Source organism: Capra hircus, chromosome 24, assembly GCF_001704415.2.
Source record: "Capra hircus breed San Clemente chromosome 24, ASM170441v1, whole genome shotgun sequence".
Lineage (NCBI taxonomy): Eukaryota > Metazoa > Chordata > Mammalia > Artiodactyla > Bovidae > Capra > Capra hircus.
In genome coordinates this window covers 22,264,474-22,279,471 of record NC_030831.1, presented here as the reverse complement: position 1 = coordinate 22,279,471, position 14,998 = coordinate 22,264,474, and the positions used below count along the sequence as shown (strand labels likewise).

The following is a 14,998-nucleotide window of genomic DNA, read 5'->3' as shown; positions in this document are numbered from 1 at the left end:
TAAAAATATTATCTCTAGTATTTGTGACCAAAGGAACTCTTGGAGAAATGACTGGTTTTAAGTCTAAGGCAGCAAATATACAAGTTAAGCATGAAGCTTTTTCTCATACCAGAAAGCAGGGAAGTTAGCAAAGACTACTAGAACCTTGTCAGAAGAAACTCAAGCCAGTGATTTAAACTGTGTATCAAATGTGTTTAAATCTGTAAGTTCATAATTACACTTCAGAAATAAAAACCTCATTGGTCATGTTTGGAGACTATTAGGAAACTTACCTCTTTGTTGTGAAAATCTGAAGATATAGGGAAAGAATCAGGCATCTATCTTGCCTTTCTTATATGATCAGTATCTCAGAGAGGAAATTTCTCTTTGTAGAATTATTCAGCTAATAAATCAAGAATAAATAGAAGAAAAGGGAGAGAACTCAAATAAACAAAATAAGAAGTGAAAGGGAGAAATAACAACCAATACCACAGAAATATAAAAAGTCACAACAGAATACTATGAACAGTTATATGCCAACAAATCGTACAAGCTAGAGGAAATGAACGAGTTTCTAGAAACATGCAGCTCACCAAAACTGAATCAAGAAGAAATAGATAATTTGAATGGATAGAATTCACTAGAAGTGAAATAGAATCTGTAATTATAAAACAAAAACACCTCCCTGCAAACACAAGTCCAGGACTAGGTGTCTTCACTGGGGAATTCTACCAAGCATACAAAGAAGAGCTTAAACCAGTCCTTGACAAACTCATCCAAGAGACTGAAGAGGAGGGAACATTCCTAAAGTCATTCTGTGAAGCCACCATCTCCCTGATACCAAAACCAGACAAAGATAGTACAAGAAAGGAAAATTACAGGCCAGTATCATGGATGCATACAGATGCAAACGTCCTCAACAAAGGGTCATACGCTGTGGTCAAGTTGGATTTACCCCAGGGCCACAATAATGGTAAACATATGCAAAACAATCAATATGATATATCACATCAACAAAAGAAAACACAGAAACCAAATAATCATTTCAGTAGATGCAGAAAAAGTATTTGGTAAAATTCAGCATTCATTCATGATAAATACTTTCACTGAAATGAGTATAAAGAGAACAGATCTCAGCATAATAAAAACTGTCAGAAACCCACAGCCAACATAATACTCAACAGTGAAAAGCTGAAACCTTTCCTGCAGAATTTTAGAACACAACAAGGATGTCCACTCTCACTTCTATTCAACATAGTATGGGAAGCCCTCGCCACAGCAATTGGGTGAGAAAAAGAAATAAAAGATATCCAGGTTAGAAGGGAAGCAGTAAAATTGTCATTATGTGCAGATGATGTGATACTCTCTCTAGAAAACCCTAATGACGCCACACAAAAACTATTAGAACCAATAAACAAATTCAGCAAGGTACAAGATTAACATACAGAAATCTGTTGCATTTTTTACACTAGCAATAAAATATCAGAAGGGGAAAGTTAAAAAAAAAAAAAAACTTTTAAAATCACATCAAAGAAAAAACTAAGAAATACACCTGACCAAGGAGGTGAACGAGTTACATAAAACACTGATAAAGGAAATGGAAGGTGATTCAAATAAATGGAAAGATATCTCAGGCTCTTGGATTAGAAATATTGATATCATTAAAATGACCGTACTACTCAAAGCAATTTACAGGTTTAACGCTATCCCTGTCAAATTACCTATGAAATTTTTCACATAACTGGAATAAATAATCCTAAAACTTACGTGGAACCAGAGAAGACCCAGAATTACCAAAGCAATCCTGGAAGGGAAAGAGCAAAGCTGGAGACATAACCCTCTCGGACTTCAGACAATACTCCAAAGCTACAGTAATCAAAACAGCATGGTGTTGGCACAAAACCAGACATATGGATCAGTTGAACAGAATAGAGAGCCCAGAAGTAAACCACACACCTGTGGCTAACTAGTCTTCAACAAAGGAGGCAGGAGTACTCAATGGGGGAAAGACAGTCTCTTCAGCAAGTGGTGTTGGGAAACCTAAACAGCCACCTGTGAATCAATGAAGTTAGAACACTCTTTACACCGTACATGAAAATAAATTCCAAATGGCTTAAAGACTTAAATATAAGACATGACACTTTAAAATTCCTAGAAGAGGGCATAGGCAAAACATTCTCCTAAATAATATTGTAGCAATACTTAGGTTAGTCTCCCATAGTAGAATACAAGCAAAAATAAACAGGACCTTCTCAAGCTTACAAGCTTTTGTATAGCAAAGGAAACCGTAAACAATATGACCTACAGAATGGAAGAAAAGATTTGCACACGATGCAACCAACAAGAGCTTAATTTCCTAAATATACAAACAGTTCATACAGCTCAATATCAAAAAATAAACAGCCCAAGCAAAAAATAGGCGGAAAATCTAAATAGACATTTCTCCAGAGAAAATGTATAGCTGACCAGTAGACATATGAAAAGATACTCCACATCATTAATTATTAGAGAAATACAAGTAAAAACTATGATGAGTTATCACTTCACACCAGTCAGAATGGCCATCATCAAAAAATCTACAAATAATAAATGCTGGAGAGGCTGTGGAGAAAAGGGAACTAACTCTCCTATACTGTTGCTGGGAATGTAAATTGGTGTAGTCACTATGGAGAACAGTGTGAAGGTTCCTTAAAAAAGTAAAATAAAATAAGGACTTCTTGGTGGACCTGTGGTTAGGACCTGCTTCCATTGCAGAGGGCACAGATTTGGATCCCTGGTTGGGGGACTAAGGTCCCACAAGCCACACGACCCAAAAAACCCCAACTAAACTGAAACTGTAGTTACCATGTGATCCAGCAGTACCACTCCAGGGCATATATACAGGAAAAATGAAAACTCTAATTTGATTCAAAAAGGTAACATGCACCTCATTGTTCATAGCAGCATTACTTGCAATAGCCAAGACATGGAAGCAACCTAAGTGTCCATTGACAGATGAATGGGTAAAGAAGACATGGTAGATACATTATCAGCCATAAAAAAAAAGAAAAGAAATATTGCCGTTTGCAGCAAGGGGGATGAACCTAAAGATTGTCACACTAGGTGAAGTAAGTCAAACACATAAAGACAAATATTACATAGTATCAGTTACGTGTGGAATCTTAAAAAAAAAAAATACAAATGAACTTATTTACAAAACAGAAACAGACTCACAGACATAGAAAACAACTTTATGGTTACCAAAGGAGAAAGTTGAGGGAGGGATAAATCAGAAGTCTGGGATTAATATATACACACTAAAGTATATATAATGAATAAAGACAAGGACCTATTTTATAGCACAGGAAAGTACATTCTGTACCTTGCAATAACCTATAATGGAAAACAATCTGAAAAAGAATATACATATCTCTGAATCACTTTATACAACATTGTAAATCAACTATACTTGAATTTTAAAAAAGATTAATAGAATATCACTTTGAAGTTTCTAAAGAGTTGGGATTTGTTGTTGTTTACTCACTAAGTCATATTTGACTCTTTTGTGACCCCCCCCATGGACTACATAGCCCACCAGGCTACTCTGTCCGTGGGTCCCAGGCAAGAATACTGGAGTGGGTTGCCATTTCCTTCCCCAGTATTCACCTATTAGAATGGCCAGAATCCAAAATACTGACACCACCAAGTGTTGGTGGGGACATGGAGCAATAGGAAGTTTTATTCATTGCTGTTGGGAATGCAGGATGGTACAGCCCTGTTGTGAGACAGTTTGGCAGTTTCTTATAAAATTGAACACACTCTTACCATATGACCCAGATCAGTCGTGCTTTCTGGTATTTATCCTAATGAGTCAAAACTTACAAAAACCTGCACGTGAATATTGATAGTAGCTTTACTCATATTTGCCAGAACTTGGAGGCCACCAAGATGTCTTTCAGTAGGTAAGTGATACATTCAGACAGTGCAGTATTATTCAGTGCAAAAAAGAGTGAGCTCACAAGTCATGCAAAGACATGGAAGAACCTTCACTGTGCATTAGTGAAAGAAGCCAGTCTGAAAAGGCTATGTACCGTATGGTTCCAACTGTATGACCTTCTGGGAAAGGTAGAACTCTGGAGACAGTAAGAGGGATCAGTGGTTGCCAGAAATGGTGGGAGGGAAGGACAAATCGACAGAGCAGAGAGGATTTCTTTTTTTTTTTTTTTTTTTTTAGGATTCTGTGTGATACTGCAGTGACGGATATATGTCATTGTATATTTGTCACAACCGAGAGAATATACAACACCAAGAGGGAACCTAATGTAGACTATAGAATTTGGGTGATGAGAGTGATCTTTACAAATGTACCAGCTGGTAGGAAGATTGTCGGACGAGGGATTATATGGGAAAACTCTGTACTTTCCACTCGGTTTTGCTGTGAACCTAAAACTGCTCTAAAAACATTCTTTATTAATTAAAAAGAGGAAACCAATCTTACCAAACTATAGCTGCTGCTGCTAAGTCGCTTCAGTCGTGTCCGACTCTGTGTGACCCCATAGACGGCAGCCCACCAGGCTCCCCCGTCCCTGGGATTCTCCAGGCAAGAACACTGGAGTGGGTTGCCATTTCCTCCTCCAGTGCATGAAAGTGAAAAGTGAAAGTGAAGTCGCTGAGTCGTGTCCGACTCTTAGCGACCCCATGGACTGCAGCCTACCAGGCTCCTCCGTCCATAGTATTTTCCAGGCAAGAGTACTGGAGTGGGGTGCCATTGCCTTCTCCACCAAACTATAGCTATCCAAGCATTTTAAGCAAAACAAACCTTTTCTGTGGCCACTGTGTGCCGCTCCAGAAAAAAGTTAGGGGAAGTAGTAGGTGTCATGAATGGTCAGAAGAATATTAACAGTCAGAAATGAAGGGAGGACTCATGCAGTCAGTTCCAAATACTTTCTGTATAATTTTTTTTTTTCTTTATCCAAAGTTTTTCAGGATAAAGACTGTCTGGTGAAGATTTTTTTTTTTTCTAATGAAACGTGTATGAATCCTGTTTCTGAAGGGAATTTCCTTTTCTCTAAAGCTGATTAAAAAAAAAAATTGTTCCTAACTCATCTTCTAAGTGAGACACTGAATTACATGAGACAGTAGGAATCTCAGAGCCGGAGCAACATTTAAATCAAGTTGAAGGAGATATAAAATGATGATGCAGGAACCATATATGAGTTTTAACTGTATTAGAGTTCTGCCAGGGTTGGATGGATGTCTGTCATCTTTCTGAGTTCATTTTTTGCTTGTAGGTAAATAAATGTTGTTTGTTTGTTTTTTCTAGTTGGGGAATGGCGGTCAACGTGTATTCTACCTCGATAACCCAAGAGACTATGAGCAGACATGACATCATCGCTTGGGTTAATGACATAGTATCTTTAAACTACACGAAGGTGGAACAGCTTTGTTCAGGTAAGAGAATTCTTTTAAGTATTTACCTAAACGTTCACTCATGTGGAATGTGATTTTATAAACCACAGATGATGTATTTGGAATAGGAATATGTATATGTGTATATATATATATATATGTATATATATATATATATATATATATATATATATATACAGCTTCAATAGATAATTTAAGGAGAAAACCTCAGGTATAATTAAAGAACATATAGGGGAAATGATGATGTTCACCAAAGAGCATCGAGCCACCCCAAAACGTGTTATGAGTGATCTCGCTGAAGCTCTGTACCTGATCTCCCACCCTTTTCTCTGTCACCCCCCAGTAAGCCACCACACATCTCTTCCTAAAAATGCCGATTGGATCCTGCAAAACCCTTTCTTATAAACATTCCAGGCGCCACGTTGTCCTTCCTACAGGATAAAATTCACTGTTTTACGTGACAGATAAGGTCCTTTCCCTCTGGCTGCTGTGCACCTCCTCGGTTTCACGGCCCACACCTCCCTGCCCTGCACCTCGCCCCACAATACTCTTTCTTCCCTAAAGACTCCTTCCCTTTTGCATCACATGGATTTTTTTCATGCTCCCGTTGCCAAGGAGGTCTTTCCCCTTCTCTTCATTTGCAGTAAAATCTTGTTCACACTTTAAAATCCAACTCCATTGTCATCTCCTCTGAAGGGTTCCCCAGACCTCCCAGGCTTCGTGGTGTTCCTGGAGCACCGTGCCCACCACCCTTCCAGAATAATGCTTACCACGCTGTGTTAGAAGGTCCAGCTATTATTCCCCTGAAGGTACCCAGAGCCCTTGAGGATAGGGCTGTGTCTCATTCTTTGTCAAGTGTCTGAGGCAGCACCCTGCCTACTATGAAGTAGGTGTGTAAGGTGCGTATAGAGCTAAATTTTTTTTAAAAATTTGATTTCAGTGATTAAGTGGGGGCTTGTTAAAGAACATGTCACTAGTGAAGTAATTCACTCTTAGGTTAGAGTATTTAGCAGAGACATAGTCTTCCTTTTGGAACAGGAAGTATTTTCTTCTCATGAACTAATAGATGAGAGATTTCCTCTCTGCCTCTGACCCAAAATGGTATTAGGGACTAGAAAATATTCCTGAGATGGATTCGTGTGAAAACCCATGAGACATGATCGATATAGAAGCGTCTTCAGGTGTAGCCGGTGTGGCGATGCTGGGGCCACAGCAGGACATCCTGTGAGTTGTGTGTAGACAGATTTCATGCAGGGCCATCAGCCCCCACCAGTCCAGGCCCACCAGAGAGGACATGCTCGCTTCTCTGCATCGAGGCTGGATCCGAATGAACTAGTGGACAAACTTCCCTTCTACTGACACCTCTTCTCCCATCGTCATTTTCTCATGAGCAAGACAGTAGGGTATCCAGAAGCTAGGCCTTGCCTGACCCACCCGCTCTGTGTCCAGGCTTCACAGTCCTCTGATTTGGGAGGTCAGTAGTGGATGCAAACCGAGGAGTTCATTACCCTTTAGTACGATCTAGAGAAAAGCCGACTTAGACCGTGGTGACACCCAGGAATACTGTGTTGTTCGCCTATTGAAATGACTCTAGCAATGACTGTCGGAAATGGCCCCTGTTGCACCCTGCTCAGCTGCAGATCTCCACTCAGGTTTTCTGGGGCTGTTCTTGCTCTGCGTTCTGGAGTGCCCTGCTATTCTATTTTATTTCTGAAAGAAAGTATGTATGTATGTATTTGGTGCGCTGGGTCTTTGTTGCTGTGCATGGGCTTTCTCTAGTTGCAGGGAGCGGGAGGCTACTCTTCGTCGTGGTGCGTGGGCTTCTCATTGCAGTGGCTTCTCTCGTTGCAGAGCACGGGGTCTGAGTACTTGGACTCAGTAGCTGTGGCATGGGGCTTAGTTGCCCAGCTGCCTGTGGACTCTTCCCAGAGCAGAAATCGAACCTGTGTCCCCTGCATTGGCAAGCAGGTTCCTATCCACTGTACCACTAGGGAAGTCTTAATATTTTATTTTTAATTTGCTGGATTAAAAAAAAAAAAACCTAGAGTGTTTTCTGTTATCAGCCATCCCTTTTCTATTAATAACACATACCACTTTACATTGTAATTGTGGGTCCATTTCTCCATGGGGCCTGACACACATTCTTTCCTCAGAAGTGCTCATATTAGGATGAATGCAGATCAGTTTGAAACTGCTGTGGGGCAGAGACAAAACTGTGTATCTTTCCCATAAAGTGGCTGTGTGTACTTGTGGATAAGGGCCATGGGGTTGGTTATCCAGAAAAAAAGAGACACAGAGAAGGAAGGAGATAAGAAAAAATAGTCAGAGAAAATTGCCAGTCATGGGTCTAAAGTGTTGAAGGGGCCCATGAGGAGCTTCCTGTTTAACATATTTGTGGGAGTTTTTGCAGACAAATGAAATGAGAAGCAAATTAGAATTTTTAGATACAGTAGTAGTAAATGCTGGAGTGTCTGTGTGTGTGTATATCTGTTCTTTGTATATGTATATATAATTTCTTTGCATGTCTTTTTAATTTCTCATAAGGCAAATTCAGCAAAATTTTAGCAGCATTTGTGAAGGGTTCTTGAATAGTTACCTTAAAGAAAGCATTGGTGTGCATTTTCCAATCATATGTACCTACGTTGCCATCCAGTGTGGTGTGATGAAACCTGTGGAAACCATTTTGATCATGAGAACTGATAATTTTCATTAGGGTAACTCACTGGCTACCAAATATATTGTATTTTTTCCCTCAAAAAGCGAACAAACATGTTAATCCCCATAGTAAAGAAATGGGTGATTTATTTTAGGCAGTCATTTCATCAAAGTGTAAACTGGGGACTAAGTGCATTTCTAATCTTCTGAGAAGCTGCTTAAGAATGCCAGTTTTGGGGATCCTTGACTTTCTAAATCAGCATCTCTGGATGTGTGAAGACTCAAGTGTGCCAGCCAGCAAGCACCCCCAAGTACTTCTGGGCTGCAGCCAAGAGCTTGCTGTGCATTTTAGAGAAACCCCAATCCACCAACAGTAAAAATATCCAGAATTTACCTGGCACAGTTTCCTTATTCATAATTTAGTCTTTGACTTTTGTCTTCAACAGTGGCATTTGGCAAGAAATTCTATCATTTCATTTATTTATGAACTTATTTATTTATACCCTTCTTTGTTCTAGAAGACTTTGCAGGCAGCGAGGACAGTGCCATTAGGATAAGAACAAAACCAGATATTGGTGACCCTAGTGATTTGTCCTCAGCACATTTAGAATGGGTTGTCCAATTTCTTGGATAATATCTTTTACTTTCATTTTAATTCCTTTAGTTTACTGTGTATAATTTTATTTTAGTCGTAAGCTGTGGGAAAACACACAAAATACCTTCACATATTTAACTGATGTTGTTTCTTGTTCAGTAAAATTGTTCCTTACTCTTTTTTCCTAAAGACTTATGTTCCAATACTGTCAGTACCCCTTTGGCATTTTTTCCCTATTTGCATTATTTGTTCCTGTTTGTGTTTTTTATTTCCAGCTAAGAGCTCTCCCTCCAGCTATCATTAAAACTAACATCAGCTTTTTTTTAGCTCGTGAATAGCTGAATACTGCTTCACATGTGTGCGTCTTTTTCTGCAGAATTTTCTACCTTTATATCATCTCATTTGTTTCCGTCTAAGCATTTTTAAAGCTTTATAAAGGAGAGATGGTGTGAGGTTGAACATTTTGAAACACAGTTGTAGTAAGTTGCAAAAAGATGACAGTGACTTGTTCTTTTCCTGTTATTTTAACCCAGGGATGTAACCTTATGAAATTGACTTTGAACATGAAATCTGGGTTATGCAGTCATATGCATCTTTAGTTTGGGTCCATGTCTTGTGAGCAGCAACCTTTATGTTTCAAGTGAAAAGCTGGACTATATTAAGAAGGCCAGACTGTCAATGGGTGTGAATATTGCCTAGTAATATGACAGTATATGGCTCATCTATGTTTGATTTGAAAACAACTATTTGTGGATTTCCCATGTTGGGATGGGGGATTGAACCACGTGAAATACCAGATTCATTTGGCCTAAAATTATTTTTTGTTTTAGTTCAACTGCTTTATAAAATTTCTAGGGCTTTTTGCAGAGTGACACGTTTTGGTTTTACTTTAGTACCAGCTCAAACCAGTTTGATAGAATTTTATAAGGGATTTAAGAGAGAGAATGGGCATATATTTAAGACAAAATAAATTTTTTCCTTTCATTTAAAAAAGAGAAAGATGGACAGTATGGTGCTTAAGAAGCCATGAAATTCACTTTGGTGACTAGAAATACCATTTTGGAGAGGATGGAGGTAGTGAACTGTCTGGAGCAGAAAAGCAAAGAGAGATGAGGCAGGGAGGTGGTTGGGAGTGAAAAGAATGTGCCTTTCCTTTCCTCTTCACCCTCCCCACCCTCTGCTCTGATACATGAATTTCCTTTGAGGCTTTTTTCTGACAGCCATCTCTCTGCGCCCCAGTCCTGTCACCTCACCTGGGATGCAGGCAGCCAAGCCGTTGGGTCCACGACTGAGTCGCCGGCAGAGCCTGGCCAGCCAGCAGCTGACCAGCGACACCCCCTCGCCCCAGAGGCTGTTGCAGACGGCCCTCTCTCCCCCATCTCCTGTCTCCTCCCCACTCCCTCCACAGGAGGAGCAAACTGCTGATGCTCAGATGCCACGCCTGGTCCCCAGGCTGGTTATAACAGCTCAGTTATTTTCCTGAGCATTTTAGTATTTGAATATAGTTTGAATTAAATCATTTTTTAGAATGAAAAAAATTTTAGGTCTTCTCTTGACTAGCAGTTGTTTTAAAAAAGAGACAGAAAAAATGATCAGGATTTGATTCAGTTTCATTTCGTGCTCTCGCTCTAGATGGTTTCAAGCTTTGTCTTGGATCAAGTGTTTGGTGTTTACTTCTTCCAGGAAAGCTCCCGAGTCCAGCTGGTTGTGTCGTAGTCATACTGACCATTCCGAGCCCTTGATGGCTCCCGGAAAGGACTAGGCTGTACAGCAAGCAGCCCTGCAGGATTTAGAGGGGTGGTTGTCAGCCGTGCCCAGGACCTGTGCGCTTTGTGACCGTTTTTGGCTGCAGTCTGTGCCTCTGAAATAAGTCGATCCCACCCCGGTGTTTCTCCCTCCTGTCCGCAGAGACCTCTGTCAGGAGGACAGGTTGCTGATGAAATCAGCTCAGAGTCTAAATTTAGTAGACCTCCTCTCGTTGAACTGAAACCAAGTAAGGATATTTTGTCGGTGTCTGGTAGCTCCAGAGCTTACTTAGCTTTATAAAATATCATTGCTTGTTACTTGCTTTCAGAAAGTTAAGTCATCTTGGACTGTGTTACTGTTGTTGCAGATATCATTGTATTACAGTGGAATATTATCCATATTTGTGATGTAATTACATAGAAGTGGGGTTTTAGGGGTTTTGCCCATAGTCTTTCTCTGATTTTATTTGGCTGAAGACGGTTTTTAAAATCTATTTACTTGGTCTCAGCAAACTAATTGGAGAGCAGGGGGACACAAAGTGAGTTGAAAAATCAGGGGAAGGAGATTCAGAGTAGGGTTTAGCTGCTGCAGTGGGTAATACACTCCCGTGTCTCCACTAATGTGCCACTTGAAAGGAGTTTATTTTTTGAGTAGAGTATGGAAAATAGTATTTTTTCCTTCTAAATGTGTTTGTTTATATATATATTTGATCCTTGGTTACCAAAAATAAACATAAATTGCTGTTTTTGTTGGGCTTTTCTGTTCACTGCATTTTGTAATGCTAAACACCATGGTGGGAAAAAGTGTGTATGCACTCACCTTCGTTTATCCAGCAGCCCCATACGTAGATGGAGGATATATTTGTGTTTATGTGTGTACATACATACACACATACATACGTATTGATATTGAAAGCAATCAGCCATCTCTTTGTCTCATTACTGTATTCAGTTCTGACAATCAATTTTTTTTCCAACATCTTTTTCTTACAGTTGCTTTACAATGTGTGAGTTTCTGTTCTACAGCAGAATGAATCAGCCATGCATATACATGTATCTCCTCCCTTTTGGACTTCCTTTCCCCTCAGGTCACCACAGTGCCTTAAGCAGAGTTCCCTGGGCTATTTGGTATGATCTCCTGGTGTGTGCGCGCGTGCATGCGGTTGCTCAGTCGTGTCCGACTCTTTGTGACCCCATGGACTGTAGCCTTCCAGGCTCCTGTATCCATGGAATGCTCCAAGCAAGAATACTGGAGTGGGTCACCATTTCCTACTCCAGGGGATCTTCCCGACCCAGAGATCGAACTCGCCTCTCTTGTTTCTTCTGCATTGGCAGATGGATTCTTTACCCTGCACCACCTGATAAGTCCTCATTAGGTATCTATTTTATATATAGTATTGGGCTTCCCTGATAGCTCAGCTGGTAAAGAATCCACCTGTAATGCAGGAGAGCCCGGTTCGATTCCTGGGTTGGGAAGATCCACTGGAGAAGGGATAGGCTACCCACTCCAATATTCTTGGGCTTCACTTGTGGCTCAGCTGGTAAAGAATCCGCCTGCAATGCGGGAGACCTAGGTTCAATCCCTGGGTTGAGAAGACCCCCCTGGAGAAGGGAAAGGCTACCCCACTCCAGTATTCTGGCCTGGAGAATTTCATGAACTGCATAGTCTATGGGGTCACAAAGAGTCGGACACGACTGAGAGACTTTCACTTTCACTTTCATATACAGTAGCAGTAGTGTATGTGTGTTAATCCCAGTCTCCCAATTCCTTCCACTCCCCTCTCCCCCTTGGTATCCTTACATTTGTTCTTTACATCTGTCTCCATTTCTGCAAGTAAGATCACCACTACCATTTTTCTAGATTCCATATATGTGTTAATACACGGTATTTGTTTTTCTGTCTCTGAATTACTTCTCTCTGTATGACACTCTCTAGGTCCACTCACATCTCCACACATGACCCAGTTTCTTTTATTTGACACACACGTTGTGAGCCCTTCTTTGGTCTAGGCCCCGGGGACCTGGATTAATAAGACGGAGTTGTGGGCCGCTAAGAGCTCAGTACAGCAGAGCACAGTCCTGAAAAAACCTAGAGGGCACACACAGTCGTCCTGTTCTGGAAGCGCTTTGAGCCTGCCGAGGAAAGGTGGGCCACAGTGAGTCTGTAGAGATGCGCCTTCCTTCAGGTTCTTTGGGAGGAAGTGGGTGCTGCCTGGATGCCTTAGAATGGCCAAACACCTCAGAAATCCTTCTTCTTGAGTCACGTGGAGTGACCAGGACGTATAATGTGTGTTTTATTAGGTCCAGCCCTTAAATACATGAAGGGTGTTGTTTCTCTAAGAGGAATGTAGAGTTTTTCCTGATGATGTCATATGAGTATGTGAAAGTTGTTTTTACTCTATTTCTTTGAAGAAACTGCGTACATCTGGGATTTTCTCAGGAAACCGTGGAATTGCTCCTTTCTTTGGGAGAAATGCAACAAATATTTTCAGTTCCAGGAAGCCAGTGATAACTGCTCGGATCTTTAACTAGAGAGGTGTCAGGCAGCTCCATTAGTATTTTCCAGAGGGTCATAGGTACACATGTGTCCTCTTGGTTCTTATCCCTTTCTGCTGGAGTCCCTCCTAGGTAGAGATGAACACTATAAACTAGGGAAGGTAAAACAGGGCAGACAGGTCACCTGGGATGAAGGCTGGCAGTTTATATACTAACCAGGAAAATCAAGGAACATGTAATCACTATGAACTTAATATAGTGCCTTAACCGGAACAAAGCAAAGTGGTGACATGTTATTAGAAATTTTAGCTAATGATTGCCTTTGAGAATTCTCAATCGCATCACCAAATTTAATAACTGTAGGAATTTGTATAAAGCAGTACCCTCAGTTAAACCCTAGACTTTCATCTCTTAACTGTTTTCCCTTATCTGAGAAAATTCCCAGATGTCAATAGATGAATACAGTCTTCTGGGTTCTTAGTAAGTGTATTGCTAATTCGCAAACTCTTTATCATGCATTCTCCCCTTGGGTTCATATCTTTTTCTTTAATCTACTGTAGTTAAAATTCTGCTAGGTTTCACCTGCTCAGAAACCATGAATGGGTTCATAGGTGTGAGTCTAGAGATGAGAATTGTTGTACTGTGGGCAGGTCATCAAAAGAGGTATAGGATGGGTCAGATGATGAAGGTGATGCTGATGAGAGGAGAGTGCTTCGGCTGAGGAATGAACCTGCAAATCCCCAGCACTGACTTCATTAGTTTTAAGCCTGGAGCCCTCAGTATTGAGGCCCCAGAAATCTTGGTGAAGGCTGTGGGACTCAGAGCCCAAGGAGACAGTAAGTTTTTTGATTCATAACTGTGATTTCAGAAACCTTCCAGAGCCCCTTCTCTGATTTTTGTCTTTGCATTACGATAAGATGCTCAGCATAATGATATGTTTATTTTGAAATCATTCACCAAGATTATAAAACAAGTATCAAGGAAAAATGTGTATGTTCTAACATATTATAAGTTATGTTGATTTTTCCTAAAGATGGTAGTTACTTATATGATAGATGTAGTCTTTATGAAACATTATTTTATATTTATATTGCTTTTTTTTTTCCTCTCCCTTTTCTCTTCAGTTTAAATCATCTGAAGACTTAAACAGGAAGAGTAGAAAATTGGAGGAAAATAGTCATTTCCTTTTATAAATGAATTTGTGATTACTGAAGCACCTCATATGTTTATCTGGGGAAAGACTTAAGGACTGGAGAAGCCCTTGAATGTTTTTCAGTAGATAAACTTGAGGATCTTAAGAATGTGTCCATCTCCTTACTTTGCTAGGAGGAAGCCAAGGACCTCATTTTGTTCTTTGGTTCTTTGCCCTTTGAGTCTAAAACATGCATTTTGGAGATTCATATTTCATAGCTGAAACAACTCCATTCCATCCTATTCATTTTTATAGCTCCGATTATTTATAACCAGCCACATAATGCATGGTTTCATACGTTAGGGGCAAAATGATGTCATAAGGCCCCAACTTTTATGTATCATTCTTCAGCATTTTCATTGTGCTTTTATAGGTATTATCTGTTTTAATTCTTGTAACAACTGTGTGTAGAAGAACAATGGGACTTTCTTATTCTTGTTTTATATAAGAGGATAAAAGCCCAAAGAAGCCAAGTGTTTATGGCGGATGCTAGTTGGAACCTCCCTAGCTCACCGGCTTCCTCTCTTCTTGTTCAGGTGTGCGGCCGCTATAAACATGAGAGAGGGGGTGTGTGTGTGTCTTATTTTTTTTTTACATATCGGCCGCTGTAGACGTGGGAGAGGGGTGTGTGTGTGTGTGTGTGTGTGTCTTATTTATTTTTTACATATCCATTCATCAGATGTCCACTGAACGGTTCTAGGAACAGAGTAGCTAGAAGTCCGTATCCCCACCCTTGCAGTTACTGATTGAGGAAATGAGACACAGCTGGTATTCTATGGGTATTACACTGAGGCCTGGCATCATTATCAAGAACTTTCTTAGCAAAGGTAGTGAGATGCTAGTTAGAAACACAAGCTTTTGCTCTTGATCTCAGAATTTTTAAAAAATGGATTGGTTTTTTTGTTGTTGTTGTTAATATTTATTTAT

The 14,998-nt window shown here is 40.2% G+C and overlaps 1 protein-coding gene across 3 annotated transcripts in view; it reads left to right on the top strand.

Annotated features, from left to right (window-relative positions):
* The window catches only part of MAPRE2 (microtubule associated protein RP/EB family member 2), a 188,980-nt gene that overhangs the window by 100,746 nt on the left and 73,236 nt on the right, over positions 1 to 14,998 (top strand). For all 3 annotated transcript variants that reach the window (XM_018039486.1, XM_018039485.1, XM_018039484.1), the window contains one exon: positions 5,282 to 5,409. In XM_018039486.1, coding sequence (XP_017894975.1) covers positions 5,289 to 5,409 — 121 coding nt within the window. In that variant the 5' untranslated portion in view covers positions 5,282 to 5,288. The remainder of the gene's footprint in view (positions 1 to 5,281; positions 5,410 to 14,998) is intronic.